The sequence below is a fragment of the Chaetomium tenue genome (assembly GCF_020726465.1).
Source record: "Chaetomium tenue strain MPI-SDFR-AT-0079 chromosome Unknown F5144scaffold_6, whole genome shotgun sequence".
NCBI lineage: Eukaryota > Fungi > Ascomycota > Sordariomycetes > Sordariales > Chaetomiaceae > Chaetomium > Chaetomium tenue.
In genome coordinates this window covers 58,776-83,764 of record NW_027117334.1, presented here as the reverse complement: position 1 = coordinate 83,764, position 24,989 = coordinate 58,776, and the positions used below count along the sequence as shown (strand labels likewise).

Here is a 24,989-nt window from a genome sequence, read left to right as displayed (position 1 = left end):
CGTATTCTTTCTTTCCATTCTTCCTCTTCGTTTTGTGCATCCGTGGACGCATCCAACGGACTTTTCTGCGTACACCGTGTATCCATGTCCCCAAATAGGTGTACAGTCTAACGACACGAGACGAGACGAGACGTACACGTACACGCAACATGAGACGGGAGGGAAGAGATCAAGCCAAACACAGGAAAACCCAGTCAGTCAGTGAGTCGGAAAGCCAGCTGGTCATCCATCAATCCATCCGCCCGACCGTTACGCCAACTCCTCCCTTATTTTCTGTCTTTTTCTGTTTTAACCCTTCACCTTGAAGATGGCCTCGGCGAGGCGGCCAACGTTGTCGCTGGTGATGCCGGCGACCGAGATGCGGCCGTCGCGGGTGGCGTAGACGCTGTGCTCCTTGGCCAGGGCGTCCATCTGCTCCGGGGTCAGGCCGGTGTAGGCGAACATGCCGATCTGGCTGGTGATGTGGCTCCAGTCGTGCTTGGAGCCGAGGCGCTCGAGGTTCTCCTTGAGCAGGGCGCGCATGGTGATGATGCGGTCGGCCATGGCCTTGACCTCGACGAGCCACTGGTCGTACAGGGCCGGGGTGGTGAGGATCTCGGCGGCGATGCGGGCGCCGTGGATGGGCGGGTTCGAGTACATGGGGCGCACCAGGATCTTGATCTGCGAGTCGACGCGCTTGCGCTCCTCGGCGTCGGCGCACACCATAGAGAAGGCGCCGATGCGCTCGCCGTACAGGCCCATGTTCTTGGCGAACGACTGGGACAAGCAGATGTTGTGGCCCTTCTCGACGAAGTGGCGTACGGCAAAGGCGTCCTTGTGGATGTCACCGCTGGCAAAGCCCTGGTAGGCCATGTCGAAGAAGGCAAAGTGGCCCTTGGCCTTGACGGCCGCCTCGATCTGCGTCCACTGCTCCTGGGTGGGGTCGACGCCGGTGGGGTTGTGCGCGCAGGCGTGGAACAAGAACGCGCTGCCGTTGGGGGCCTTGTTGATGTCGGCGAGCATACCCTCAAAGTCGAGCCCGATGGTGTCCTTGTTGTAGTAGGCGTACTTCTCGACCTGCAGCCCCGCGTCCTTGAAGACGGCGGCGTGGTTGGCCCATGACGGCGTCGGGATGTAGATGGTCTTGTTGCCGGGGAAGAAGCGCTGGATGAAAGCGGCGCCGATGCGCAGGGCACCAGTGCCCGAGATGGACTGGGTGATGGCCAGGCGGTCGAGGGCCGAGCTGTCCTTGCCGTAGGCGAGCACAGCAGCGGCCTTGGTGAATTCGGGCACGCCCGTAATGCCGGCGTACTCCTTGTTCAAGCGCGACTCGATCACCTTCTGCTCGGCCTGGCGCACAGACGGCAGCACGTAGGGCTTCCCCTTGTCATCCCGGTATGCGCCAACGCCTGTAAAACGGAGCACCACGTGTTAGCTGGTTGCTGCAGCGGGGATCCAACAGGGGCGGCAGGGGTCGCTGGAGATCGCACGAACCGAGGTTGATCTTCTTCTCGAACGAATCGGCCTTGAAGGCTTCTGTGATGCCTGCGCAACAAACCGCCGTTAGTTTTCTGTGCTCTCTCGAGTCGAAGCTAGCGGCGGGCACCGGGTGGTGCGCTCCCCCGAGGTGTGCACATACCAAGAATGGCCTGAGAAAAAGCCGCAAATGCCGTTGGTTAGCAAGTCACGGTCTAATGCACTTCTGGCAGCTCGCAAAAGACACATACATCCTGTTCCAACTTTGGTCAGCCCGTCGCACAAACACAAGTTGCAATTCAAGGGATTTTCTCGGATTTGACATACAGGAGGACCCTGCGGGACATTGGCCCATGTGGACGCAGCGCGAATCGCGGCGAAGTTGCGGGGCACCGCCGCCCGCCGCGACGCAATTCTGAGGGAGGAAAGCATCATTTCTGTGAAATAGAGAGGAGGGGGTGAAACTCCGGATGTTTGTCTGAGGGAAAAGAAACAGGAACAAACCAGAAGCAGCTCAGGTCAGCGAGGCTCGTGTGGTCATAACAGCTCTCAGCTCTTACTCCCTCGGCGCAGCGCAGTCACTGTGGGGCTGACGTTGGAGTGGTGGCTCGGTGGCCTGTCGTCAGTGGGGCACAAAAGTTTGAGCCAGCACTGGTTGGCCAATTGGCAAAATTGCCCGGGACGGAGGCTGCGGAGCGCCCTCCCGCGCTGCCCCCGACCTCGGCCGAACCGCGCCCGATTCAGACAGAGCAAACGTGGGGGAAGCATGGGGAAGGGCTGAAATCACATTCAACCCTAACCCGGTGGCCGAAAATTGACGGTCCATGCCAACAGCCCCCGAGCCCCGCCCTGCAACCCCCAATCGAAGTATGTCAATTGAGGTTTTTTTTTTCCCCTCCAGAGCAGATCACATCCCCCCCACCAAATTCAGAGTTTCAGGTGGCTTCTTGTATCCTGCATTTCCCTCAAGGTGATGAAACTATGTGGTCAGTGTTTTACGGCATGTGTGACAATTGACCCAACCCTCCACGTCAACCTTGTGGCTCGGTGTGTTCGGGTTCTTCTTGAACCCATCATTGGAGCGGGTCGAACGGGTGAGGACTCTGGGCGTTGACCGGCGTGGACCAGCCCCTTGCCCTTGCCCATGATGTTGCTGACCCCACAGTCCGCCTCCATCCCCTGTCCCCGGATTTCCCCACCCTTGCCACCAAAAAAACAGCGCCGCAACACCAAAACTCTCACCACCGAGTTTTCCCCCGTCGGGCTGTGTGATGTGATGGGTCTCGACGTTTCAAGTGCCTGGTCGTCGCAGGCGGACAGTGCCGGTGAAATATCGCTGAGATGCTGGTCATCTGTGTGTTCAGGGATTTAGGTCGAGACACCTGACAATGACTGGGCCTGAAGACAGACCCTCAGCTCTCACAACAACTTGAACAGTTGACAACTCTTTGTTCAACACGGTATTACCATATTGTGGCCGGATCCTCAAAGTACCGAGAACACAAATCGAGTTGCTGGTACCGAGTTGATCGTATCGTCACACTTCACATGGGAATGAAGCGTCTTCATGGCGAGTCTGATGATGTCAACTTCTCGTCGTGTAACAACAGAAGAAAAAGGGTGCATCTCTTGTGTCTGGGCATCGCGAACCATATATGAAGTCCAGATACCAGACCCCTTTCCAAGGAGTTCCCGCACCTTATTCGTATCCAACCAACACCCACTCGCTTGCTTGACACCCTTCAGTTGACAAATCACCATTGACTTCGGCTGGACGTTTATCCTCTCAGGCACAAGAGAGACTCACTTCAGACTGATTCCCGATGGCTCTTTTTCTTACCACCCTAGTCCTTGCCGTCTCCGCTACGGCTCGGGGTATCACCGAAGCCCCATCGGCGATAACGCCAGCCGCAAAAGCGGATTGTGCCTTGACCAACTCCATACCAGGGTGCGGTGTAAGTCCAAGCCCGAATCGGGAACCTCCCTTTCCCCTTCCGGTATTCCTGGCCACTGACATCGCCACCTCTGCCAGATCGGATGTCTCATCTCTGCTGGTGGCGCTGCCGGTTGCTCCAACCCGTTGGACCTCGGTTGCCAGTGCAAAGTTGCGGCGCAGATCCGCTCTCTCGCCTCGGATTGTGTTACCAGCGCGTGCGGTAAAGAGTTGGGCTCCACGCTCCAGTCCGTGGCCGGTGCTATATGCACCCAATGTGTCCTCTAGACTGCTATCATCGGGGATGATGGGGCACCATGGGCAAGGTCGATGGATTCTATTACCTTCTGTACACGGTCCCGGGCCGGGGCTTACCATGTGTTGGTTTCGCGCTATTTTTAGTTGAAATGCTGTTTTGTGTCATTTTGCCTTTGGTCTAGAGACCTGAGCATAGGCAGCCGTGGTCAACATCGATTCCCGGGATGAAGTCCACCGGCCAGGGAAGAGAGAACGCAGAAGAATATGTGGGAGATCTAGCTCAGAGCCCAATGTCACTCGCTTTATCAGCAAGGGAACAAACAGCGGATCTAAAGATCTTCCAGCTGTTCTGTCCTTGCTGTGTCCTTTCCGAATCCGTTGCCATGGATGCAATACGTCTGATGTTGAGCTTCAAGCCATCGACTTCGAACAAACTCGGACGGAGTGGCGAGAGTTCAGACGAAGGCGAACATAGAGTAATAACGTGGATATGGTTGGGATATCCATGCTTAGAAGACATGATACCCAGGGCAGGGCTGTTTCAAGGCCTGCGACAAAGAGCTGAGAAGTCAACCCCTGAAACCCTGTTTCCAGTTTTTACTATGTACACAACACCTGATGGTGAGTACCCAATACCGTAGCGTTGGACTTCAGGTTCTTAACACCGATTCCGGGTTCCACCTCTTTAGCTTCTTCCCAGAGGCCAAGCACCCAAGTCGCCTTCCAAACTCCACCGAAGCAGATAGAGTTTGCATGGCGATTCCCACAATTATTAATCGGCATGGAGTGTGGAAGCGGACTTAGTGGAATTAGTTTGAACTGTGTCTCGGAATCTCTGTATGGTTCCTTGGTTAGTTGACTCCATCACGCAGGGGCAATCATTTCACCGGCAGTTGAATGGGGTGTTTCGGGGTGTTTGAGCAGATATATATACCTCTCTTCTTTCCCCTTATTCACTCTCTCCTTGCACACTCTAATGATACCAACAAGCCACCGTATAACCAAAAACCCTAATACCACGTCATCAAGTCACCATGTCTTCCACCGATTACAAATTTGAGGGATGGTTAGGCTTCGACAAGTCCGCGGCCGAAGGAAACATGAAGTGGGCCGAGTTCGAACCCAAACCGTGGGAGGAAACCGATGTCGATATCAAGATTACCCACTGCGGGATCTGTGGTAGCGACCTTCACACCCTACGAAGTGGCTGGGTACGTTTATCTCACTCTCTCAGCCCCCATGGTGACTGAGCATTGCTAACATCACGGCAGGGCCCAACCAACTACCCTTGCTGTGTCGGGCACGAGATTGTCGGCACCGTCGTGCGTGTTGGTTCCAAGGCGGAGGGCGGCCTAAAGCTTGGTGACCGCGTTGGTGTTGGTGCTCAAAGCGATTCGTGCCAGGGCCGCAAGGGTGACTGCGAGGCCTGCGCGTCGGGGATGGAGAACTACTGCGGTGTGCACCACGTCGGCACCTACAACGGCGTCTACCTCAACGGCGGCAAGTCCTACGGCGGATACGCTCTCTACAACCGCGCCCCCTCGCGTTTCGTTGTCAAGATCCCGGACGCCATCAGCTCGGCCGACGCGGCACCCATGTTGTGCGGTGGCGTCACTACGTATGCGCCCTTGAAACACCACGGTACTGGGCCCGGGAAGACGGTCGGCATCATCGGTCTGGGCGGGCTGGGTCACTTTGGCGTCATGTGGGCCAAGGCCTTGAAAGCCGACAAGGTCGTCGTCGTTTCACGGACGTCGGCCAAGAAGGAGGATGCGCTGAAGATGGGGGCCGACGAGTTTATTGCCACGGCCGAGGATCCTGATTGGGCCAAGAAGCACGCCTCGACCCTCGACGTCATAGTCTGCACAGTCTCATCGTCTTCGATGCCCCTGATGCAATACCTGTCTCTCCTGCGTTTCGACGGAACGTTCGTCCAGGTTGGAGCCCCTGAAGATGGTCTACCTACTATCCAACAATTCCCTCTCATCTTTAAGCGCCTCAAGATTACGGGTTCGTTGATTGGATCCCCAGATGACATCAGGGAGATGTTGGCTCTGGCTGTGGACCAAGAGGTCAAGCCTTGGATCCAGGAGGTCCCGATGAAGGACGCCAACAAGGCGATTGTTGACATGGAAGCGGGCAAGCCGAGATACCGCTCTGTTCTTGTCAACGAGCCTCAGGGAGCCTCGCAGGTTAAAGCGGGATTGTGAAGTCTAGGCAGATACACCTAGCACCGTTTGTATATATGATAGACCGTACATGAATGATTCGAGTTAACACCCCGAACTTCCGATGAGCCCGTCAGCATATTCGTATATCAACGCAAAGACCAGGCCCCCCCAGTACCGAATTCTAAGGGACGTATTTTGCATCCTAAAGCCCCTGGGTATATTTGCGCAAAGCGACGCGGACACAGTCTATCTGAATATAACTATGTACATGTACGTTTCTGGAACCAATCTTACATTCATGAACATGATGAATTCTCCCTCTATAATTGCCGCCCATTACACATCCCAGACAAAAGCTTATCCGTGCTTAGAGGAAAAGAAAAGTAGCAGCCAAGCCGGCGATGCCAGCAACGGCGGCAACATATCTCGGGGTGCCTGGGGCGGCGTTGCCAACGGCTTTGTTGTACCGGTTGACAGCGTTGGTGCACTGGGCCACGTCCGTAGCCAGGACAAGTTCCAGGCCGGCGCCGAGGATGGCGGCGGCGCCGTCGTCGGTACATTGGGCGGCGACACTGCTGATGGTGGGGGCAGCGCTGGATTGCCAATCAGACATCCGGCTGTTATAGCTGCTCCAGGAGCTCGACAACGACGCAGGCGGCGCAGGGAATGTGCTTGTCATGGCCTTGCAGAGCTGATCGACGTCGTCGATGTTGTCACCACTGTCGATTGCGCTCTGAACGGCTTGGAGGGCGTCGTGTTCAGCAACCCAGCTCCCAAGGGCGCCGGTGGGGAAAGGAGGCATGTTGTCCAAAATGCGTGAAGCTCCCTTAGCGCATTCCTCCGTATCGCGCGCTAGGAGTGGAGCGGCAGTGACGGCCGGGCCAGGATGTGCCAGCGCCGAGGCCGTGGCAGCGAGGGCGAAGGTGATGAGGACCGGAGTCTGCATCTTGAAGTAATGGTGTATATGTGCGGGTTGATCGAACGGGCTGACGTGGGTTTTCAGTATGGGTTGGTTGGATCTTCTTGAGTCTTGACTGGAAAAATTAGGGAAGTAGTTGGGCTGTGGGAGAGATGATGAATAGTTTTAAGCTTCATCCGTGGTATTCCACGTAGCATCCAGCTTCAGCCCCCTGTTCGCCTCGAGGCCTCCTGACCTCCTGAGGCTGGAGGTGGGCTGGGTACCTAAATTGGCGCCATGCGTGGCTGAGGATCCTGCCTGCAGCGCTCTTGGCCATGCATGTCCCTGAAACTACGGGGATCGGCCACTAAATATCGATCCTCTCACCCTTGGACCTAGGCAGAAGCCTGCCTTTGCCAACAAGATCGCCCTCAACAGATATCCACGTGTTGTCGGTTGGTTAATTAGCGAGCCTCACGTCAGCTTGCTGAGAGGCTGAAGCCCATCGCATCCCGATTATGAGTTTCCCATCACGTTTCACAGAATGGATGATCCTCGTCATAATGTGGCTCTGGCATTCTGGGCGTTGACCGCTTGGGTAAAAAACCGCGCCCTTATGTGGGGATTGTGATCCTTCGCCCCCTTGAGTCCGAATCCGACCCAACCCAATTGAATTGATCCTTGACTACTTCGTACCTCGTTCAGGGAAGCAAGATTTTGAGCAAAGGGCAGATATCAGATCAGGTCTTACCCAGGAGGGGGGGGGGGGGGGGGGTTAACTGGGCGGGTACCTAGGTACCTTAGGTATTCAGTTACAATTCTCAACCTACCTACCTTACCTAAACCAACGCTCTCACTACCTCAGGTGTTAGGATAAGTGTACCTATGTAATTGATGCACATGTTCATTGTTTTAACCGTGCTCCCTCTGCGTCAGCTTCGCCGGCCATGCAGACTCTGGAGATTATCGGAGGACAGGCTTCATCGCTCGTGCCCAGAAAGGAGCTCTAAACGCGAATACAAACCGCCAAATAGCATACGGTTGAACTTGTGATGCCGGATAGTATCCATGCGGTGGGGCGGCTTTCAGAATTAGAATCTGTGGCGGAAGGTTGTGTGGTGACAAGAGTTCTCCCCGTCTTTAGGCTCATGTGGAAAGTGCACTCAATTACTCGGAATCATTAGCTTGACCGGCAGTGCTAAGTGTCCATCATAACAGTCCATGTTTGGCGGGATCTTTGTGATTTGATTTACCCAAATGGCGTGCTCCCGTCCTTAAGCTGCCTAGGTAGGTAGAGACGAGAGAGCAGGTCAACTAGAAGACCTAGGGGAGCTGCGGTCCTTGTTAGAAAGCTACCAGGAACGGATTCTTTATTCCTCGTACTCGGAATTGACCTAGGAGCCAGAATGGTCAAGCTAGTGGCTTTTGCTTCTGCGCTCTGCGCCAGCACCTCTACGGCAGCAACCGTTCAGTATCGCCAATACGCGCCGGATCCCGGGTCAGCACCGCAGACGCCGCAACAATGTACGGAAACATCCTTAACAAATCCGACATGGGGCGTTTTTAGCCCTGCCCTAGTGGCAATCAACAGCTCTAGCGGTGGAACACAAGGCGACCTTCGCTTTTTGGCCATCAACTCCGCCACTGGGCTGACTGCAAACTGCTCGGCCACCGATATCAACATTTACCCTAAAGGAGCGGCCGATCTAAGCATCTGGCACAATTGCAGTATGCCGGACCTGTCCTTCCAATTTGACCTTGAAACTTTCGAAATGCGTCTTAGGGGAAGTTGGCAGTGTGATAATTCTTCGAGGTTCGTCATTCCCCCACAGCCTGGGAAAACACACTATTAACTGTTTGATGCATTTCTCGGAAGTAGCCTGATTTTCACCGCAAATGGTACATGGGAGATCCCGCTCATTCAAGGCTGCTTTGACGAGGATACACCTCGTGGGCTAGAGACTTTGTGCATTATGGGCAACTCACAGGTTTCTGCCGGTCTCTCGGCCCCCGTAGCTATCCATCCGCAGTTGCCCCTTCTCCCATACACGCCTCGCGAACGAGCTCAACGGTGTGTTGATAGATCATACGACCCGGAATGGCAGATCAACAGCATTCTGTATGAACACCACCTGGTCAAAAAAGACAACGCAACCGCAACCTCGATGTATTACGATCTGTCCCTATCAATCATAAATCTCTCTGATGGAAAGAGCACGGAATGTTCTGTCACAGTCAACCTCCCGCAGAACACATTTTTCAACGGATCTGCGCCGTGGGTCGTTTGCAAGGGAACAAGTGTGCTCGACTCGTCCTCCGCCGCCTCCTCCTTCGAAGTGATGATAGACAAGGATTACGGAGTGTTTGGCATTCGGGATGCTTGGGAATGCTCGGACGGTGTTCCTGACGTTGAAAGGTACTTGCTTCTCTCACCCGTGCCGTTTGGCCGTCAAAGTAATATCATTTCCTCTCTGCTTACCGCGCTATATCTTAGGAACAACTATAGCGGGATAGGGTACACCGGGATTAGTCTCGATTGCGGTTACCCCTTGAATCTGGCTGCCTATGACAGTCAGAATTTGGCGGTAGACGCTTTGTCCGACTACAACTGCAGTCTCTCGACCTCGCCAGTCACGTTTACTGGATACCGGGCTGAGGTCCCGCCCATACCACACACATATTATACACGGAGCTGCACCATCAACTCGATCTCGAATACTACGGCTATGGCCCTGCGAGGGTACCGGGCTGAAACCATTACCTTGGGAAGCAACAACAAGACATCCATGACTGGAACGTTTGCGCTCTACAACCCAGGCTCCGGGGATACATACAGGCTGGATCGTATCTCCGTCGTCGATGACGGCGATTGGCATGCTTGCACCGCAGGCTCACAAAGCCTGCCGTGGCAGCTAGTGGCATGCCAGTACATGTTAGACAGAGACAATAATCGACTTGGGTTTCAAGTCCAATGGTATTGTGACGACCGGGACCCGCGCAGCGCGTGAGTACAACCCTCCAGACTGGGCTATAAACACTTGCCGTGCTAATCGATGGGCGTTAGGATTCTCTTCAATGCGACAGTAGAGCAAGAGCTCTCAGCAGAGGTCTGCAAAACAGGGGAGGGACAAGAAACTTGCGGGTTGCCGGTAGACGCCGCGGGGCTGATCATGTCGGTATCTTCATTGTCTTGGACAACGTCCGGGAAGGCAATGGACAGGGGCCCAACTTTGCCATGGATCTAGTATGTACAGCATATCACGGAACCATGCGAAAATTTGACCTGTTTGCCTGCCTACCTAGGTACACACCGTGAATGTGATAGCGTTTGTGACCTGTCCGTCAACTTTGAAGTCGTCCCGGCGCCCGTAGCTCAAGGGATTCGATTCGCCGTCTCTTTGGGGGTTTGGGCAAAATGTATTGCTGCTCACAACCTGTGCCAAAGAGATGCTCTTGAACAATCTTTGGGCTGGGTGAGCCAAAAGAGCCGGGGCTAGAGGACCCGTTGGGGGCTGCATCTGCGGGAGGGTAGCAGCGTATCACGTAAGATTGGACTTTCATTTAACAAGGGCCCTGATTGATGGTTAAACACGGTTGATTGGCACTAGATTTCGGAACCAAAACTTTAACTTAACCGGTCCCCAGGGATGTTCGCCTATCACGGCGCAACGTTTCGGCAGCGAGCCGGTTGCGTCCTCTCCGTGACCGAACGGGAGTACCAGAAAGCCCGATTGCATGGCTTTGGGAGAACCATGCCTGGGCGTTGTACAAACCATTGGCTTGTCGTCAAAGCGGGAGCATTAGCGAGGCTCGCCTGTGCATGAGATAATAATACAATACTGGGCTCGTGGCTTGGTGTAGGGGACTGAATGGACGCGAATGTTGGGTTATAACTGATGATGAACGCGACACACGCTCCATAAGACGAAGTTCCCGGATTTATAACCGACTTTTCTCTCTCTACCTGGTATTTTTATTATTTGGATCGAGGCTGGTACTAATTGTCGAGCGTCTCTCCATCAATGATAGATGGCGAGTCGCCAAATACCTCATCTCAGAATGGCTGAAAAGCAGCCGGAGCTTGGTATCACCGGATTGGGGGCAAATGATACGGACAATGGACAATTGCCGCCGAAGGACATTGGTTTGCGGAATCGAGCCGAGCGTGTCCATGAGTTTCAAGAGGCGGAGGGCTACATCATCGATATCAACACCGAGGATACGACCAAGGTATCGGGTCTTAAGCTTGCGGGTGACGGACATACTGTTTTGATTCCACAGCCGACTGACGACAAACATGACCCGCTGAACTGGAGCTGGGCGAAGAAACATGCAATACTTTTTGTTGTGTCCTTCGTTTCATTTCTTCCTGATTATGGAAGTGCCACAGGCGCGGTGACTCTGATACCGCAAGCCGAGTGAGTCAATACCTTTTGCTTGTAGTAGGAGTTAGCTAACAAACGAAAATAGGGAGTGGCATACGACACCGGACTATGTCAATCATTCACAAGCTGGGAATGTGTTCATGTTGGGTGCAGGGGGCGTAATTGGTAGGTACCTATGTTCCGAGGTTTTAGGGCTTCGATGGACTGATTCAACTGACCGAGTCTTCATAATAGTCGTTATGTTGAGCGCCTACTTTGGCCGACTCCCTGTTGTCTTTTGGTTTCTCCTCGTGTCGACGGCAACAGCAGCTTGGTGCGCCGGGGCCACCACTTTTGAGTCCTTCATGGCAGCCCGCATTCTCAATGGCTTTTTCTCGACTGTTAGCCAGGCAGGCGGACTCATGTTCCTCAAAGACATCTTCTTCTTCCATGAACAAGCGCGCAAAATCAACATCTGGGCGTAAGTGCCGTGAGCCCGCATCGTCAAGACAAGGTCGCTAACCAGTAGCCGTGGCGGGATAAAGCTCATTTATCGTCATCAGCCCGTACATGGGCCCTCTATTAGCCGCCTTCATCACAGAAACACAGCGTTGGCCGGTGCCGTTTTGGGTCTTCTTTGCGATGAATGTCCTTGGCCTGGGACTGGTGGTCTGCTTTCTCCAGGAGACGTACTACGACCGCATCATCCCAACCGATGAGCAGCCAGCACGGGGTAGCCGGATATCCCGGTTGACGGGGGTAGCGCAGTGGAAGTCGCGCCACCTTCGGAACACATTTGGGCAGGCATGCTGGCGTACTGTTAGCGTGTTATCAAAGCCAACTGTAGCTATAGCATGCCTCTTCTACGCACTGGTAAGTTCCCCCGGCACCCTGGATGTCCAATAGATGGCAAAGAAAGACGAAGAGCTAACTGAAAGGTCGGTGATTCCTGAAGACATTCGCGTGGGCCGTTGGCATCAACACAACACTTGCGATTTTCGTGACGCCCTTGTACGGCTTCGCCCCGAGACAAGTCGGTTTCTTCTACTTCACGCCGGTAGTAGCCGTGATCCTTGGCGAGTCAGCGGGGCATTGGTTGCACGATGCACTGGCGAAGCGTTACATTCGCCAACACAAAGGTCACTTTGAGCCCGAAGCTCGGCTGCGCGTAGTGTTTTTCTCCATGCCGTTTGTCATTGTTGGCCTGGTGCTCATCGGGCAGTGCTTCGAAAACGAATGGCATTACATGGCGACTAGTGTCTGCTGGGGCATGTATGTTTTCGGTATGATGATTACAACAGTGGCGCTCAGCAGTTACTGCCTCGACAGCTACCCGGAGGCGTCCGGGGAGGTCTCGGCGTGGTTGAACATGGCCCGCACGGTTGGGGGTTTCATCGTCAGTTACTTCCAGGTAACGTGGGCAGAGGCGCAAGGCACCAAGTTGAGCTTTGGCATCCAAGCGGCCGTGTGCGCTGGCGCGTTTTTATTCATCATCATCCTGCTTCGATGGGGGAAGGCGATGCGCGTTTGGGCCGGTCCGTTGAACTTTGCAACCAGTTGAGGAGAGCGACCGGATAATACTAATTGACCTATGGTGAAATTGTTGGTAGTAGGGCTAAGCTTGATAGGTAGTGAAAATGAAACGGTTGGGGTTGGCTTTCTAATATTCGCTTCCCCTTTTTTCTTTTTCTTTTTTTTTCTTTTTTCTTTTCTTTTTCTACCAAGGTCAAAACCCCGGCTCCACCTTGCGTCATTCACCCAACTGTCAGCTGTTAACAGCTGGTTACCGGCCTCCAAACCCTCGCGGTGTTCTTCAATCATGCTTCAGGCAACCTTGACGGCTCCGCTCTTCCCGTCTTCATCCTGCAACCGCCAAAATGCCAACCAAGAGGAGCGCCACATCTCAGGGCGAGGATTATGACCGCGAGCCTGTCGAAGATTTGACACAGCCGCTGGCTCTGCATTCCAAGCGCACCGAACGCCAGCGAAGGAAGCAGGAGAAGCGTGCAACTTCAGCATCGTCGGCCGCCAATCAACTAAGAGGATTTCTCGACCTTCCTCTTGAGCTGATGATGGCCATTTTGGATTTACTCTATCCCAGCGATATTTTTGTCCTGTCTCGAGTAAATCATGAGCTCCGCAACTTCCTGCTCGCAAATGAAATGGTCATCACCCGTCGCATCATCGACTTCCGCTATCCAATTCTCGAACGATGCCTTGTGCCCCCGGTCCTCGTGGAAAACATCGACCCGGCCATACAGCTGCTGCTCAAGAGTCCCGACCGTCCGGATCTTGCATTATCGCACCGGACAAGCCCTCAGAACATCCCATTCCCGGACAGCACGCTCCATTGCACATGTCTGACCTGCATGGTACGCTGGAATGCGCTCTGTGCCGCCGTCGACTTCGCCCACTGGCAAGACCATCTCGACAAGGGCATACCCATTCCGACGGTTCCCCGCGGCACAGTTCCCCCGTGGAACGGCGAACTTCTTGCCAGGAATCGCCGCGTAGTCCTCAAAGCCCTGACCAGCTCTCTGTGGTACGCCAGGATCCTACAGGCGCACCTCGACTCTACCACCCGGTCGATTCGCCGTCACAGCCATAACAAAGCCGACCAGCGCCCTCATTTTTACATGACCGACACGGACATGAGGGAGAGCACGGACGCGTTTTTGCAGCGAGAAGGACCGCCTACCTTCGACTATCCTTACTCGAGAGAGCTGTATTACATGCTCGAAGCTTTTCTGCCCGGAAGGAGTTGGATTGCCTCATCCCAGAAGTGGGTTTACATCAAGCAAACGCAGGAGTGGCACGAAATGGACCTCGGGATGCTGGTCAATATGGACCAGATGAGGCGGCAGATGCGCCAGGACCCCGTCGTTCAACCATCCGTCCAACCATCCTACGTTCAGGAGGCCAGAAATGATTTCGCATGGCGTGCAGAGGATCCGTCGCGTTTGGGGGGGGCTGTCCTCGAGATCTGAGAACCGTTGATGCCCATATCCGGCGCCTGTTTGCAGCGGCCGCCGATTGATGAGGCCTTTCCTAAGGGACTTTCTTCGACGCAAACGCTGTCTTTTGGCCGATAGTTAGTTGTCTAGCTTTGGCTTGGTGGCGGCGGCGGAGCCCCCTTGCTCGTGGTGTCTGCCTTGCCAATTCGCATCTGTTACCCATCTTGGCCTGGCAATCGCTAACCTCACGTATTGTGTACTTTCAAGTTACCGGGTACAGGGGAGATGTCGACGAAGCAAATTGACTCATTTACCGTTTCCTTCCGTTCAAGCCATGGAGAGAAAGCCCCCAGAGGAGTAATCACCAAGATCGTCGGGGGCAGACGGGCCCCTGTCATTCCCCGCATGGACAGCTTCGGGGCGCAGCTGGTGCGGAGGCTGGACCGCTTGCCTGGCGATTGATTGGCCTGGCCCCGGACGGTATGAAAACAAACAATATAAGAAGTTGCCTCGGCACTGATAAACGGTCAACAGGTACCTTACATTCTCGACCGATCTCAAAACAACTGGCCCCTCCATACCCCAACGACACTCGGTGGATGGCTGAGATGCACGACCTTTATCGACATTATGGAGCCCGCAGCATTTGGGAAAAGTACGATGTCCCCAAGTGTCCCGTGGTCGAGGTGACGGAACTCTGGGTTGAGGAGGATGGCAGCGAGTCGACCGCTGTCTTGGAGACGAAGAATATCAACTCATTGGATGTGGACAGTTGGCTTGAGGAACCACCGCGCCGATCTTTCCCGGGCGGCGCTTACACGCGAGCGGTTCGCCTTATCTGGGTGGGCGAGGAGCGCAAGAATGGGCGCGTGAGCCCATCGACCAGCATATTAGAGAGGTTGTCGGAAGAATGGGGGCTGCAGGATGCTCTGGACTATGCTCGAGGTTGTTTTGCCGGAGTCTCAGCGGTCGAGCCGGACGACGACAAGCAGGTTTTCACGGTCGCCTATCATCCCAAGCTCATCGGAGCTTGGCGTCACACGGGCGATAATTCCTCCGACTCAACACCTCAAACACAGGCCATCATTTTTGCTGAAGGCGAGGAAAGGGCCGAGCTTTGCCGTATCCTGGATTCGAAATGGGCGGCCTCCACTGTGAAGCACCCGGTGTTTCCCGCCCTCCTCTGCAGCTTGGTGCTTGCACATGGACTCGACAGCACGCTTGAGGATATCAAAGCGGCCGTCAGGGAAGTGGAGGCGCGTACCGGACATCACCGCTTCGCGTCACGGCGCCAGACACAACCGGCTGCTGGCGAGCTCGGTAGTCTTTCGGCACAGATGAGCGGATGTGCCGCCAAGCTAGCTAACGGGACACGCAAGATGAAGGTTGTTGAGGCCGTCAACGAGTTCATCTCCCAACACAACTGCCGGAGACCGCCGGATGCCCAAGAACAGGGAGCCAGTTCCCTCGCCCACCCCAGGGATGGATTTTCGGCATCTCACCTTGACCTCCTCCGGCACCGCGTCCAAATGCAGGCAGTCGATGCAGCCTACGTGCAGCAACGGGTACAAATACAAATCGCCGCGCTATTCCACCTCATTGCTCAGCAGGACAACGCCATTGCTTTTGACACTGCCAGCGCAACACGGAGCATTGCCGCATCTAGCCAGCAGGACTCGTCGTCGATGAAGATGCTCGCCTTGGTCGCCATGTTCTTCCTCCCCGGAAGCTTTGTTGCCGCGTTGTTCTCTGCGCCTCTATTTTCTTGGGATGAAGCCTTAGCGGCTGGGGGGATGGCCGTGGGCACACGGCCTCAATTTGCGCTGTTTTGGGCGGTGACAGCGCCGTTGACTGCTCTCATTTTTGTTCTCTACGGTTTGTGGATGTGCGTACAAAGTAGAAGGGAGCGAAATAAAAACGGGAGCACGTTTGTCTAAGGGAGCGGAACAGAGAATAAGGCTTGGCAACCACAAACTTCACTTGAATCGTACAACTCCATCTGATCCAAGCTAAGTCAAACTAACGATTTCTTCGCCTGTTCTGGAAGTGCACCATCGTTCGAGTTGTGCTTCGATATCACCTTGTTTGTGAGCCGAGTCTTGGCATCCATGGCGAGGTTGCGTTGAGCAACGCAGGACGGCGTTTCTCATGGGGGAAGTCCGCCCTGTGCGAGGATCCGGCTCGCCGGGTTGCAACGCTACTCATCTTGGCAGGAACACGCGCAATGCAGTTGGCGAGCCGGCTTCTTCCGGTCTCCGGAACCGCGAACCGGCCTCTGCATTAGCTCCGCTGTGCGACCCATTTCTGGAAACCTTGACCGGATGCTCTTGGCGGAGGGCTGGCGATGGGGACGCGTATTTGAAGGTAGGATGGGCCCCCTCTGTCTTTGTTTTGGATTGCTCCCCCCGAGTCGAAGCTAGCCGTAGCCGTCTTCCTTCTTGGCATACCCCGTTGTTACTCTACCCTTCCATCACCATGAGTTTCTCTTTGCGGCGGTTGCTTTGCGCTGCCGTCCTTCTGCCCCTGTCCCTGGCACAAATCACAGTGCGGAGTGACCCAGAGTCTGCGGCAGAGACCGCAACGGTGGATAGCCTGGACTTCTCGGACGCCGCAGGGGTTCAGCCAGCAACGTTGAAGGGCATCAATTTCGGGTGCAAATGCTACCCGGGCGAGAGGTGCTGGCCGTCGACAAACAAGTGGAACGCCCTCAACAACACTGTTGGCGGTCGGTTGCTTGTCCATATCCCTCCAGGCGCCCCTTGCCACAACACCTTCAATGGGCTTCTGGGAACGGTGAGCACCTACGACGCGGACAAGTGTGCCGAGGTCACGCAAAATTGGGAGAACGAGTCGTGGACGTGAGTAATGCGTCCCCGACCATGTCGACTGAGAAGATGTCTAGATCCGCTGACATGGGCATGTACGGTTTCTAGCGTGAGCCAGCCTGCTGCCGCGCTTTGGACCTACTTTACGAACGACACTTGCCGACCGACGCAAAACCCTACTGATAGCTGTACACTTGGTTATTATGGTGTGTATGTTATTATGGCGTCCACGCCGCGGCACGTCAAGGCCGGCATCGACTTTGCCCGCCGAAACAACCTCCGGCTAATTGTGCGCAACACCGGCCATGATTTTATCGGCCGCAGCACCGGTTATGGCTCGTTGATCATCAACACGCACAGTTTCCAGCAAATCGACTGGATCGACTCGTACAGTGGCCCCGGTGCCTACAAAGGCGGCGCGGTCACTATTGGGGCCGGTGTCCAGGGAGAAACTATCCTGTCCAAGGGTCATGCTCGGGACCCTCCACTTGTCGTTGTCACAGGTGAATGCCCCACCGTCGGTATTGCCGGTGGCTTCATCCAGGGTGGTGGTCACGGCCCGTGGACGACGCTCAAGGGATTTTGTAAGTACCATAGCCCCCTTTTGTTTTGCACATTGCTTATGCATCATAGCGGCGGACAACGTGCTTGCGTTTGAGGCCATCACTGCCTCGGGCCACTACGTGACAGCGAATGAGCGCCAAAACGCGGATCTGTTCTGGGCTCTGAAGGGCGGTGGCCCGGCTTCGTTTGCCGTGATCCTCTCCGTCACCATGAAGACCTTCCCAGATATCCCGTCCGCTGGCGCCACGCTGTATATCAACTCGACCCACACTGTCGACTCGGATGTTTGGTGGAACGGAACCACCGCTTTCCACAAGTGGTCCAACCACTTTGTTGACAACGGGCTGTACGTTTACTTTGAGATTATGCCTTTGACGTTTCGCGCACGGCCGTTCGTTGGCATCGGAAAGAGCAAGGCCGAACTGCAAAATATCGTCCAGCCTCTTCTGGATGAGCTGACGGCCAAGGGGGTGCCATTCGATTTCGACATCAAGGACTTCCCAACCTTTTACGACTTGTATATTGATCTCTTTGAGCCCGAGGCTGCAGGAGGCTCGGCGCTTACGGGTGGATGGATGTTCAACCACGAGGACGTGGCAACCAACAACGACGGCATTATCGAAGCTTTCAAAACAGTACTGTCCCCTGGACCCGACCTGTTTGGCTTCATGATCGGTCACTTGCTCAACCCAGGATATGGCGCCCCCAAGAGCAATAGCGCGACACACCCGTCGTGGCGAAACGCTACCAACTTCATCATTGCCGCCCTGCCCGTGGCGGTTGGTTCATCCTTGGCCCAGAAGGCGGAGCTCCAGAACGTCCTCACGAATACCATTGATGAGGCTCTGCGGCAGGCGAGCACCAGTGGGTGCACCTATGTTAACGAGGTAAGCATTCTTTCATTGAAAGCACGCACTTGGCCGGAATAGTAGTGCGGTACTGACACGAGCGTTTATAGGCCGACCCCTACCAGCGTGACTGGCAGAGCCACTTTTGGGGCGCCGAGTACCCGAAGCTCAAGGCTCTGCGATGGAAGTGGGACCCCCTAGGGGTCTTTTACGCCGTCTCGACACCAGGGACCGAGGGTTGGGAAGTCATCGAGGACGGGACCCGGTTGTGTAGGAGGCTATAAGACATCACTACGTAGGTATGATTTTTATGGGTAGCGTTAGAAAGTAGATAAACCGACCAGCCTCGCATCTTTGCAGCTTGTTTTCCTGCCCTTCAAAGCTATCATTTTTGGTGTTGTCGACGCCCCTTGATTGTCAGAGGCTGGCGGACAGGTCCGCCCCCTAAAAGGCAGTTCCGGGGTCGATCGCAGCCCCTCCGCTCTCGGAACACATCACCGCTGTAAGCCAGCTGCTGCATGGTCGGTTGGCCCCACAGCTCGGACCAGACTCGTTAAAAGGCCGAGGGTCGGGCACTATTGTCGCGGTGCCTTCCACCTACCCATTTTTCAGGCCGATCAATGACGGCACAGAGCGACCGAACCTGAATCCCGAGCCACGCGACCTTAATATATCCGTACATATTCGTACAGCGGTAATACTACACGTGTATATCATGGCCTCAGCGTCCAGTGAACGGACACCGCTTCTTGGCGATGTTCAAAACACACATGCGGTTCCGGCTATCCCGAATGGACAAACGGCGCCAGATCGAAAAGATGAACCCGAGTCGTGGTTTCGGGGATTTGCCACCCCCTTGCGCAATTACCTCAAGGTTAACGTCGAGAACCGAATTCTATTTGCTGGTTTCCTCATCACGCTCTCCTTCAGCTTCACACAGGTCCCGTAAGCAATCCAGCGTCTTCGTGGAGTCACATCCATCATCCGATCTCGCGTCCGAGCCCATCGTCTGAGACCCTGCGAAACCATGCAGACACTTATCTAACAATGTTCGCCCGTACAACAAGAATCTTCTACGTGTTCCATCTAATGGAATGCGAAGTCTTTTACAAGAACCACCCTCCATACGAGGGTAGTGGCGACCGCTGCAGCCGCAATGAGATCGCCGCTGGAACCGCGACGCAGTTCTCCATCTTAGGCATGAGTACCACGTTTTGCGGTACTATCAACCTGTTTGTAGCCGGATGGATGGCTAAGCGGTTCGGCCCGCGGGCCGCGCTTATGGTGCAGACTTTGGTACCGGCTATCCGGGTGGCCACGCAGATTCTGGGCGTCCTGGCCGGCGGCGAGGCTGGTATCATCATCATCCAGTGTACACAGCTGATTACCATTATCGGAGGCCCAGTTGGGTACATGTGAGTGGAGCTTCCGCCGATGTCGCCTTACCGTTCGTTCGGTTTTCACGCCTAGCGTTCCATGACCTGCAGATTGTTGACTAGATGCCACGGGATAGCTTGGTCGCCAATATCATCGCTGGTGAGCTGGTTGCGCCCTTACGACGGACAGCCGTGTTCGGCATGCTTCAAGGTTGTATCATGCTGGGACAAGGGCTTGGCTATTTGGGTAAGTAACATCCCCATCACTTTTTCTCGTGTGGTGTGCTGAATTTGGTGCTAGCCGGCGGCATGATTGGTGACGTTTGGGGCATCAGCCGGCCATTTGAAGTCGCCTTTTATGCATTCTTACTATCATCCGTGTATGTGCGAGTTGCGGTTCCGTATATTGCCGCCGAATCATTGTCCAGCGGCTCGAAGCCGAAGTCCAAGGGCTTCGCAGAGCTGCTTTCTCCATTGCGGGTCCTTGCTCCGCAAAAAGTCTTACTGGAGACGGGGGTGACAAGGAACCATTATGGCGTCCTATTTCTATGTGCCGGAGTGTTCCTGGGCGTTGTAAGATTGCAATTTCATTCACCTGCAGCCCGTAAACTTCTCCTGTATGCTGACCTCCTTCTATAGCTAGCCACGGGATATGCACCATTGCTGATCCAGATGTATGCCACTGCTGTGTTCGAATTCCAACAAGGAGACAATGGCTGGCTCATGTCAGGGTTTGCGTTCATGCGCGCCGCGTTCTTGATATTCCTTTTCCCTCGCATTATCAACGGTGGCCGAACGTGGTATATGGCGCGGGAACGACAGAGAGGTGGAGAAAGCCCAAAACCTCACCGACCGTCCCGCCTAGCCACAAATCCAGAGGAACTCGAAGCCCCTGTAGGGAGCCTTGCCGAAGAAGAACCAGTTTCGTCCGGTGAAGCGGAGGACGACGAAGGCACCGCTTTCGACCTTTTCTTTCTTCGTATAAGCTTGGTTGTCGACGGCGTGTTGACCATGTGCGCCGCTTTCGCCACCAAGAGCTGGCATATTTATCTCGGTATGCCCTGCTTAACAGCGCCTCGTGGCCCTGATGTTGTCAATCGTGCTGATAGGTCCAAGCTGCCTTTTTGCTCCCCTTCGCATCGGGCTCAGCACCAGCAGCCAAGGGCGTCATGACCGAAATGTGCTCGGCTTCAACGAGAGCAGATGCCTTGAACGCTCTGACACTCGTCGAGAACATCGCCAGACTCGCGACTCAGGGGCTCTTCGGCTTCGTCTTTGCGGCCTTGGCACAAATTGGTAAACCACACCTGACCTTTTTTGCCAATGCGGTAAGCTCCTATTTCCAAGTCAGGCTGTCGAGAAGCATCGGTGACTCATAATACGGATGTAGGCAATCGCACTTCTTGCATCAGGCGTTTTGTTGCTATCTCGCTTCCCTCCTGAGGGGAGCAGGCTCGCGGAGGCTAGTGATCCCCCGGAACATCAGGTTGAGAACGAGGGATCTGAGCAAGACCAAGGTCCGCAACACAGTTTTAGGGGATAATTACACGCGTTACGCATCCGCAGTCACTCGAATGAACTTGCGAGAATAACTGAGGCGTGCGGCGTTGCCCTGGTCTAGCACGTGTAAAAGGAGCTGTGCCCCCATGGTAACTGTCAATGTTAAAGTTTGGGTCAGCACTTTGACACCGACATATCTACACCTCAAAACAACCTCTTGCACGATGGAGTGGGATACTTAAAGCAACCATGGAAAAAAGCATGGGCAATTGTGAAGTTGGGGACATTGACTTCTGCGCCTTGCAACGGGACTGGTGCGGCTATGTTACAGCAATGATGTTACCCCTTTAATTAGTGGTGGGTACAAACACTGGGCCCCGTTCGCATCCAAGTTTGGTTATCCGTCTCCAACCATGGGTGTTCCGGTTATTGGGCGTGATTTTGACCAGTCCCACTACTGCCGACTGGTACTCTTCTTATTTACATCTAATCGCATCGGCTAAAGTGGCACATGGTAGATACCCAGGGTTCTTATATTGCCATTCGTTTATTCTGTGCCCGCTGCCAAAGATCGCCTTGCTTCTCCCGTTTGCGGGGTCAAGGCCAAGGTGAGTCTACTGTGGCCGGATTTAGTCGGCTTGCTTGTAAGGAGGCCAACCCTCCTCCCCCATGCCGTTCTCATTCTCCTGAACTTTTTTGAAAGCCTGTCAGGACCTCGATCACCACCAATACCAAACGAACGATTATTCCAACTTCCGGAAAAGGCCAGCAGCGTCCCATTGAGCATCATTTACTATGAAGTCGTGGTCATCCATGTTTGCCACAGCCCTTGCAGCGGGCGCGTTGTGGTGTCATGCTGTCAACGCAACTCCAACACGATCACAGGGTACACAAACATCGGTGGTGGTCGAAGACGGGGCTCCGGCATGTTCTGACGGTTCCACCATTGAGGGCCTATGGGTGGTTGAGAAGATGGACGTGACACACACGGAGGACCTGCTGGCGGAGCCTGGGAGCGCCTCCTGGACGGTCACCAACACATTGACGAACATGGCCGAGCGTCTCACTTGCTCCTTGCGTGCCAACTACATTTGTGAAATCAATGGTACACCCGAAGACGGCAGTTTTCACATATGGCTACAAATCAATTTGAATGTGGCATCATTCACCTTTAATCAGACTCTTCCTTGCGGAAGCGAGACGGCTTCGGAGTATGCACCCCACAGTCAACTCAATGTCTTGCAATTCTACCTGCTAATGACCACCTTCTTCGTGTTAGAACTGCGTATGCCATCGGAATGGCGGAAGTGTATTTAACATGCGACGAGAGAAACCTCGCTTGTTCTGATGAAGATGATGCCGGCGGGTCTGCAAATGGATTGGTAACGGTGGTGCCGCCTGGGTCACCATAGACTGTGCAATGGTAAATGGTGTTTGTGTACCTCGGTAGTATACAGAACTTGGGACTGGGACTCGGGACCCGAAGCTTAGCTTGTCTATTGTTCTTGCGATATCTGGAAACATGATTGTCAAGACACAGATAGATACATTTCCCTGCCAGGCTGCGAACTTCATGCCGGTCTTATTCAGCAGCTGGGTCATCTACAGCCGCAGCTGGTTGCGTGGTCAAATAATTCAATGATTTTACATACCTAGAAATCTACCAAAGCAAGATACCTAGGTAGGCATAAGATTAATCGAACCCCTTCTTTTGGTACCGTTAACTTAGACATTTCAACCATCACCGGTTGTTGGCCTAGCCGAGCCTGTTACCAGTGCCGCGGCCACCACATATCAGGCGCCCCACTTTCCCCATCAGGCAAGAATAACAGCCGGGCAACCAATCGTTGCTGGGGAGTCCCGAGGCTTGATTCAGTTCGTTCTTAACGGTATTGATAAGGCAGGTAGGTACCTTACCATTGCCAGGACCTCTCTTTTCGTAGCCTCCTGGAGCAGATCTGGTATCAACTGTTAGGTTCCCTCGCCAATCAAAATTCACGGAGAGTGGTGGGAACGAGGAGACCGATCTGCAGCGTCTTGTGGGTGTCAGCGTCGTAGCCGGGGGGGCGGGGTTTTCAACTTGTGCTACCTTATGTTGGCAGCCCGTCTTCATGTCGCAGACTCCAAAGATCTTCATGTTTCCACCTTGCAACTGCAGTACTGCCTCTCTCCCAGTCAGAGCAACGAGTGAGCAACACCACCAACATTTCCCACAGTTATGCCCCGCCAAGATGTCTACCACCTGCACCCCTTTGCCTGGGAGAACGATCCGGAGGAGGAGCGGTTTAAAGTCACAACCCTCGATTACCTGACGGCTTGCACTTACAATGACTATGCGGTATTTTTCCGGCTCCACGATCTGGATAAGGGAAAGGCTGCGGCAGTCTTGAAGGCAGGTCTTGAGCGAACTCTCAGCCAAGCCCGTCACTATGTCGGTACCATCGAGAAGGATCCCGAGGGTGGCCATTCATTTGTGAGGAAAAAAGGCAGCACGGTGCGCTTAGTGGTACAATGGCTGGACGCGCCCGAACAGAACACCAAGTATCCGTCCATTGATGACATTGAGGAGGCAAACTACAGCGCCGTGATTCTGGGGAATCTGGAGACTTGGAGCGTACCGCCAATGACATACGGAGAAAAGCCCGAAGCTCACCCCAATAACCACCCGGTGGTCTCCGCCTTCCAAGCCAACTTTGTGCGCGGCGGCCTCGTCCTCAATATGCACCACCACCATTACGCCAACGACGTAATGGGATGGTCCGGCTTTACGCATCAACTAGCCGAGAACTGCAGAGCTGCAGTCACCAACACGGTTTTCCCCGCATGGGACTTGGCCTGTCTGGATCTTTCACGCCTTACCAAGAAGGAGATGGCTGACGAGGTTAAACTGGATGGCCCACCCCCAGCTGAACGCCACCCCGGCCACAAGGTCGCCCAATTGCTGCTTTTTCACCTGCCCAAGAGCAAGGCCGCCCAGCTCAAGGCACTGGCAGCACCCACCGACGGCTCGTGGATTTCAACGTATGACGCTTTCTCGGCCTTCCTATGGCGTACGCTGACACGGCTGCGCGCCCCTGTCTTCAAACCGGACCCGTCGTCTCACATCTTCTGGGCTGAGGCAGTCGACATGCGTCGGCGCATGCATAACCCTAAGGTACACCCGCGCATCCAGCACAACGTCATGTTTGCGGCCCTGTCATCTACGGCGCCTGTGCAGCAACTTACTGTCGACGAGATTCTCCACGCACCGCTGTCAACGCTCGCCTTATACATCCGATCTATGACCAACAGCGTTACGCAGGAAAATTTGGACAAGACGCTCGACATGGTGGCCATGGTGCGCGACAAGACAAGCCTCAACATACGCATCGATTCGCACCCACCTATGTCTATCCTGCAGACGGACCACCGCGACGCCAACATCGTCTCGGCCGACTTCGGCTTCGCCACCCCATTAACGTACCTTCACCTGCTCGATCGCGTAACTGAAGGTGTGATCATCATCTATCCAACCCGGGATAGCAGCCCGAGCTCAGACGAGGGCCCCGAGTTTTCGATCGCCTATGAGAAACACCTAGCCCATGACCTCATCAACGACGCCGAGTTCAGGATGTATTTCGAGTACAGGGGGGTCGATGCCGAGGATGCTAGAATAGTAGATGCTGCTCGTGAAGGCCTCAGCAAAGCCACCACGGCAGCTGTGCTTCACCCGTGAAGGGAGAATATTTGGCCATGGAAAAGAGTGCATGACGCAACGCCGACTTCTCAACTATTTGTCTCAACAAATAACATCCGACATCACTTCCCCTTTCCATTATTGTGGATACAGCTTGCACAGTTGAC

General features: G+C 54.6%; 9 protein-coding genes across 9 annotated transcripts; 7 read left to right on the top strand and 2 right to left on the bottom strand.

The window, feature by feature from the left end:
* Window positions 1–288: 288 nt before the first annotated feature.
* Window positions 289–1,890, bottom strand: F5144DRAFT_605080 (pyridoxal phosphate-dependent transferase; the record flags this gene model as incomplete). The annotated part of the gene is made up of 4 exons (XM_066791401.1): window positions 289–1,388; window positions 1,474–1,524; window positions 1,619–1,628; window positions 1,783–1,890. The coding sequence occupies 4 exons, from the start codon at window positions 1,888–1,890 to the stop codon at window positions 289–291; spliced, it is 1,269 nt and encodes a 422-aa protein (XP_066639254.1).
* Window positions 1,891–2,350: 460 nt separating this feature from the next.
* F5144DRAFT_580676 (uncharacterized protein) lies at window positions 2,351–4,123 on the top strand. The gene is made up of 2 exons (XM_066789392.1): window positions 2,351–3,410; window positions 3,488–4,123. Exons 1-2 carry the CDS (start codon window positions 3,279–3,281, stop codon window positions 3,674–3,676), a joined length of 321 nt encoding a protein of 106 aa, XP_066639253.1. The 5' UTR covers window positions 2,351–3,278; the 3' UTR covers window positions 3,677–4,123.
* Window positions 4,124–4,680: 557 nt separating this feature from the next.
* Window positions 4,681–5,856, top strand: F5144DRAFT_655826 (chaperonin 10-like protein; the record flags this gene model as incomplete). The annotated part of the gene is made up of 2 exons (XM_066793139.1): window positions 4,681–4,857; window positions 4,918–5,856. 2 exons carry the CDS (start codon window positions 4,681–4,683, stop codon window positions 5,854–5,856), a joined length of 1,116 nt encoding a protein of 371 aa, XP_066639252.1.
* Window positions 5,834–7,096, bottom strand: F5144DRAFT_516769 (uncharacterized protein). The gene has a single exon (XM_066786631.1). The coding sequence runs from the start codon at window positions 6,761–6,763 to the stop codon at window positions 6,185–6,187; it is 579 nt and encodes a 192-aa protein (XP_066639251.1). The 5' UTR covers window positions 6,764–7,096; the 3' UTR covers window positions 5,834–6,184.
* Window positions 7,097–8,121: 1,025 nt separating this feature from the next.
* Window positions 8,122–10,107, top strand: F5144DRAFT_537859 (uncharacterized protein; the record flags this gene model as incomplete). The annotated part of the gene is made up of 4 exons (XM_066787085.1): window positions 8,122–8,528; window positions 8,595–9,131; window positions 9,210–9,719; window positions 9,780–10,107. 4 exons carry the CDS (start codon window positions 8,122–8,124, stop codon window positions 9,958–9,960), a joined length of 1,635 nt encoding a protein of 544 aa, XP_066639250.1. The 3' UTR covers window positions 9,961–10,107.
* A 283-nt stretch (window positions 10,108–10,390) lies between these two features.
* Window positions 10,391–12,731, top strand: F5144DRAFT_580670 (major facilitator superfamily domain-containing protein). The gene is made up of 5 exons (XM_066789391.1): window positions 10,391–11,133; window positions 11,186–11,265; window positions 11,335–11,560; window positions 11,625–11,952; window positions 12,035–12,731. The coding sequence occupies exons 1-5, from the start codon at window positions 10,745–10,747 to the stop codon at window positions 12,638–12,640; spliced, it is 1,629 nt and encodes a 542-aa protein (XP_066639249.1). The 5' UTR covers window positions 10,391–10,744; the 3' UTR covers window positions 12,641–12,731.
* Window positions 12,732–12,956: 225 nt separating this feature from the next.
* F5144DRAFT_537852 (uncharacterized protein) lies at window positions 12,957–16,106 on the top strand (the record flags this gene model as incomplete). Its single annotated transcript, XM_066787084.1, has 2 exons — window positions 12,957–14,019; window positions 14,670–16,106. The coding sequence occupies 2 exons, from the start codon at window positions 12,957–12,959 to the stop codon at window positions 15,968–15,970; spliced, it is 2,364 nt and encodes a 787-aa protein (XP_066639248.1). The 3' UTR covers window positions 15,971–16,106.
* Window positions 16,107–16,508: 402 nt separating this feature from the next.
* Window positions 16,509–20,946, top strand: F5144DRAFT_497398 (uncharacterized protein; the record flags this gene model as incomplete). The annotated part of the gene is made up of 10 exons (XM_066786204.1): window positions 16,509–16,891; window positions 16,967–17,442; window positions 17,492–18,309; window positions 18,381–18,538; window positions 19,003–19,215; window positions 19,338–19,685; window positions 19,784–19,893; window positions 19,948–20,219; window positions 20,286–20,700; window positions 20,756–20,946. The coding sequence occupies 10 exons, from the start codon at window positions 16,509–16,511 to the stop codon at window positions 20,944–20,946; spliced, it is 3,384 nt and encodes a 1,127-aa protein (XP_066639247.1).
* Window positions 20,947–21,559: 613 nt separating this feature from the next.
* F5144DRAFT_550189 (transferase family-domain-containing protein) lies at window positions 21,560–24,861 on the top strand (the record flags this gene model as incomplete). The annotated part of the gene is made up of 6 exons (XM_066787625.1): window positions 21,560–21,613; window positions 21,665–21,754; window positions 22,032–22,251; window positions 22,326–22,357; window positions 22,876–23,050; window positions 23,363–24,861. 6 exons carry the CDS (start codon window positions 21,560–21,562, stop codon window positions 24,859–24,861), a joined length of 2,070 nt encoding a protein of 689 aa, XP_066639246.1.
* Window positions 24,862–24,989: the final 128 nt, after the last annotated feature.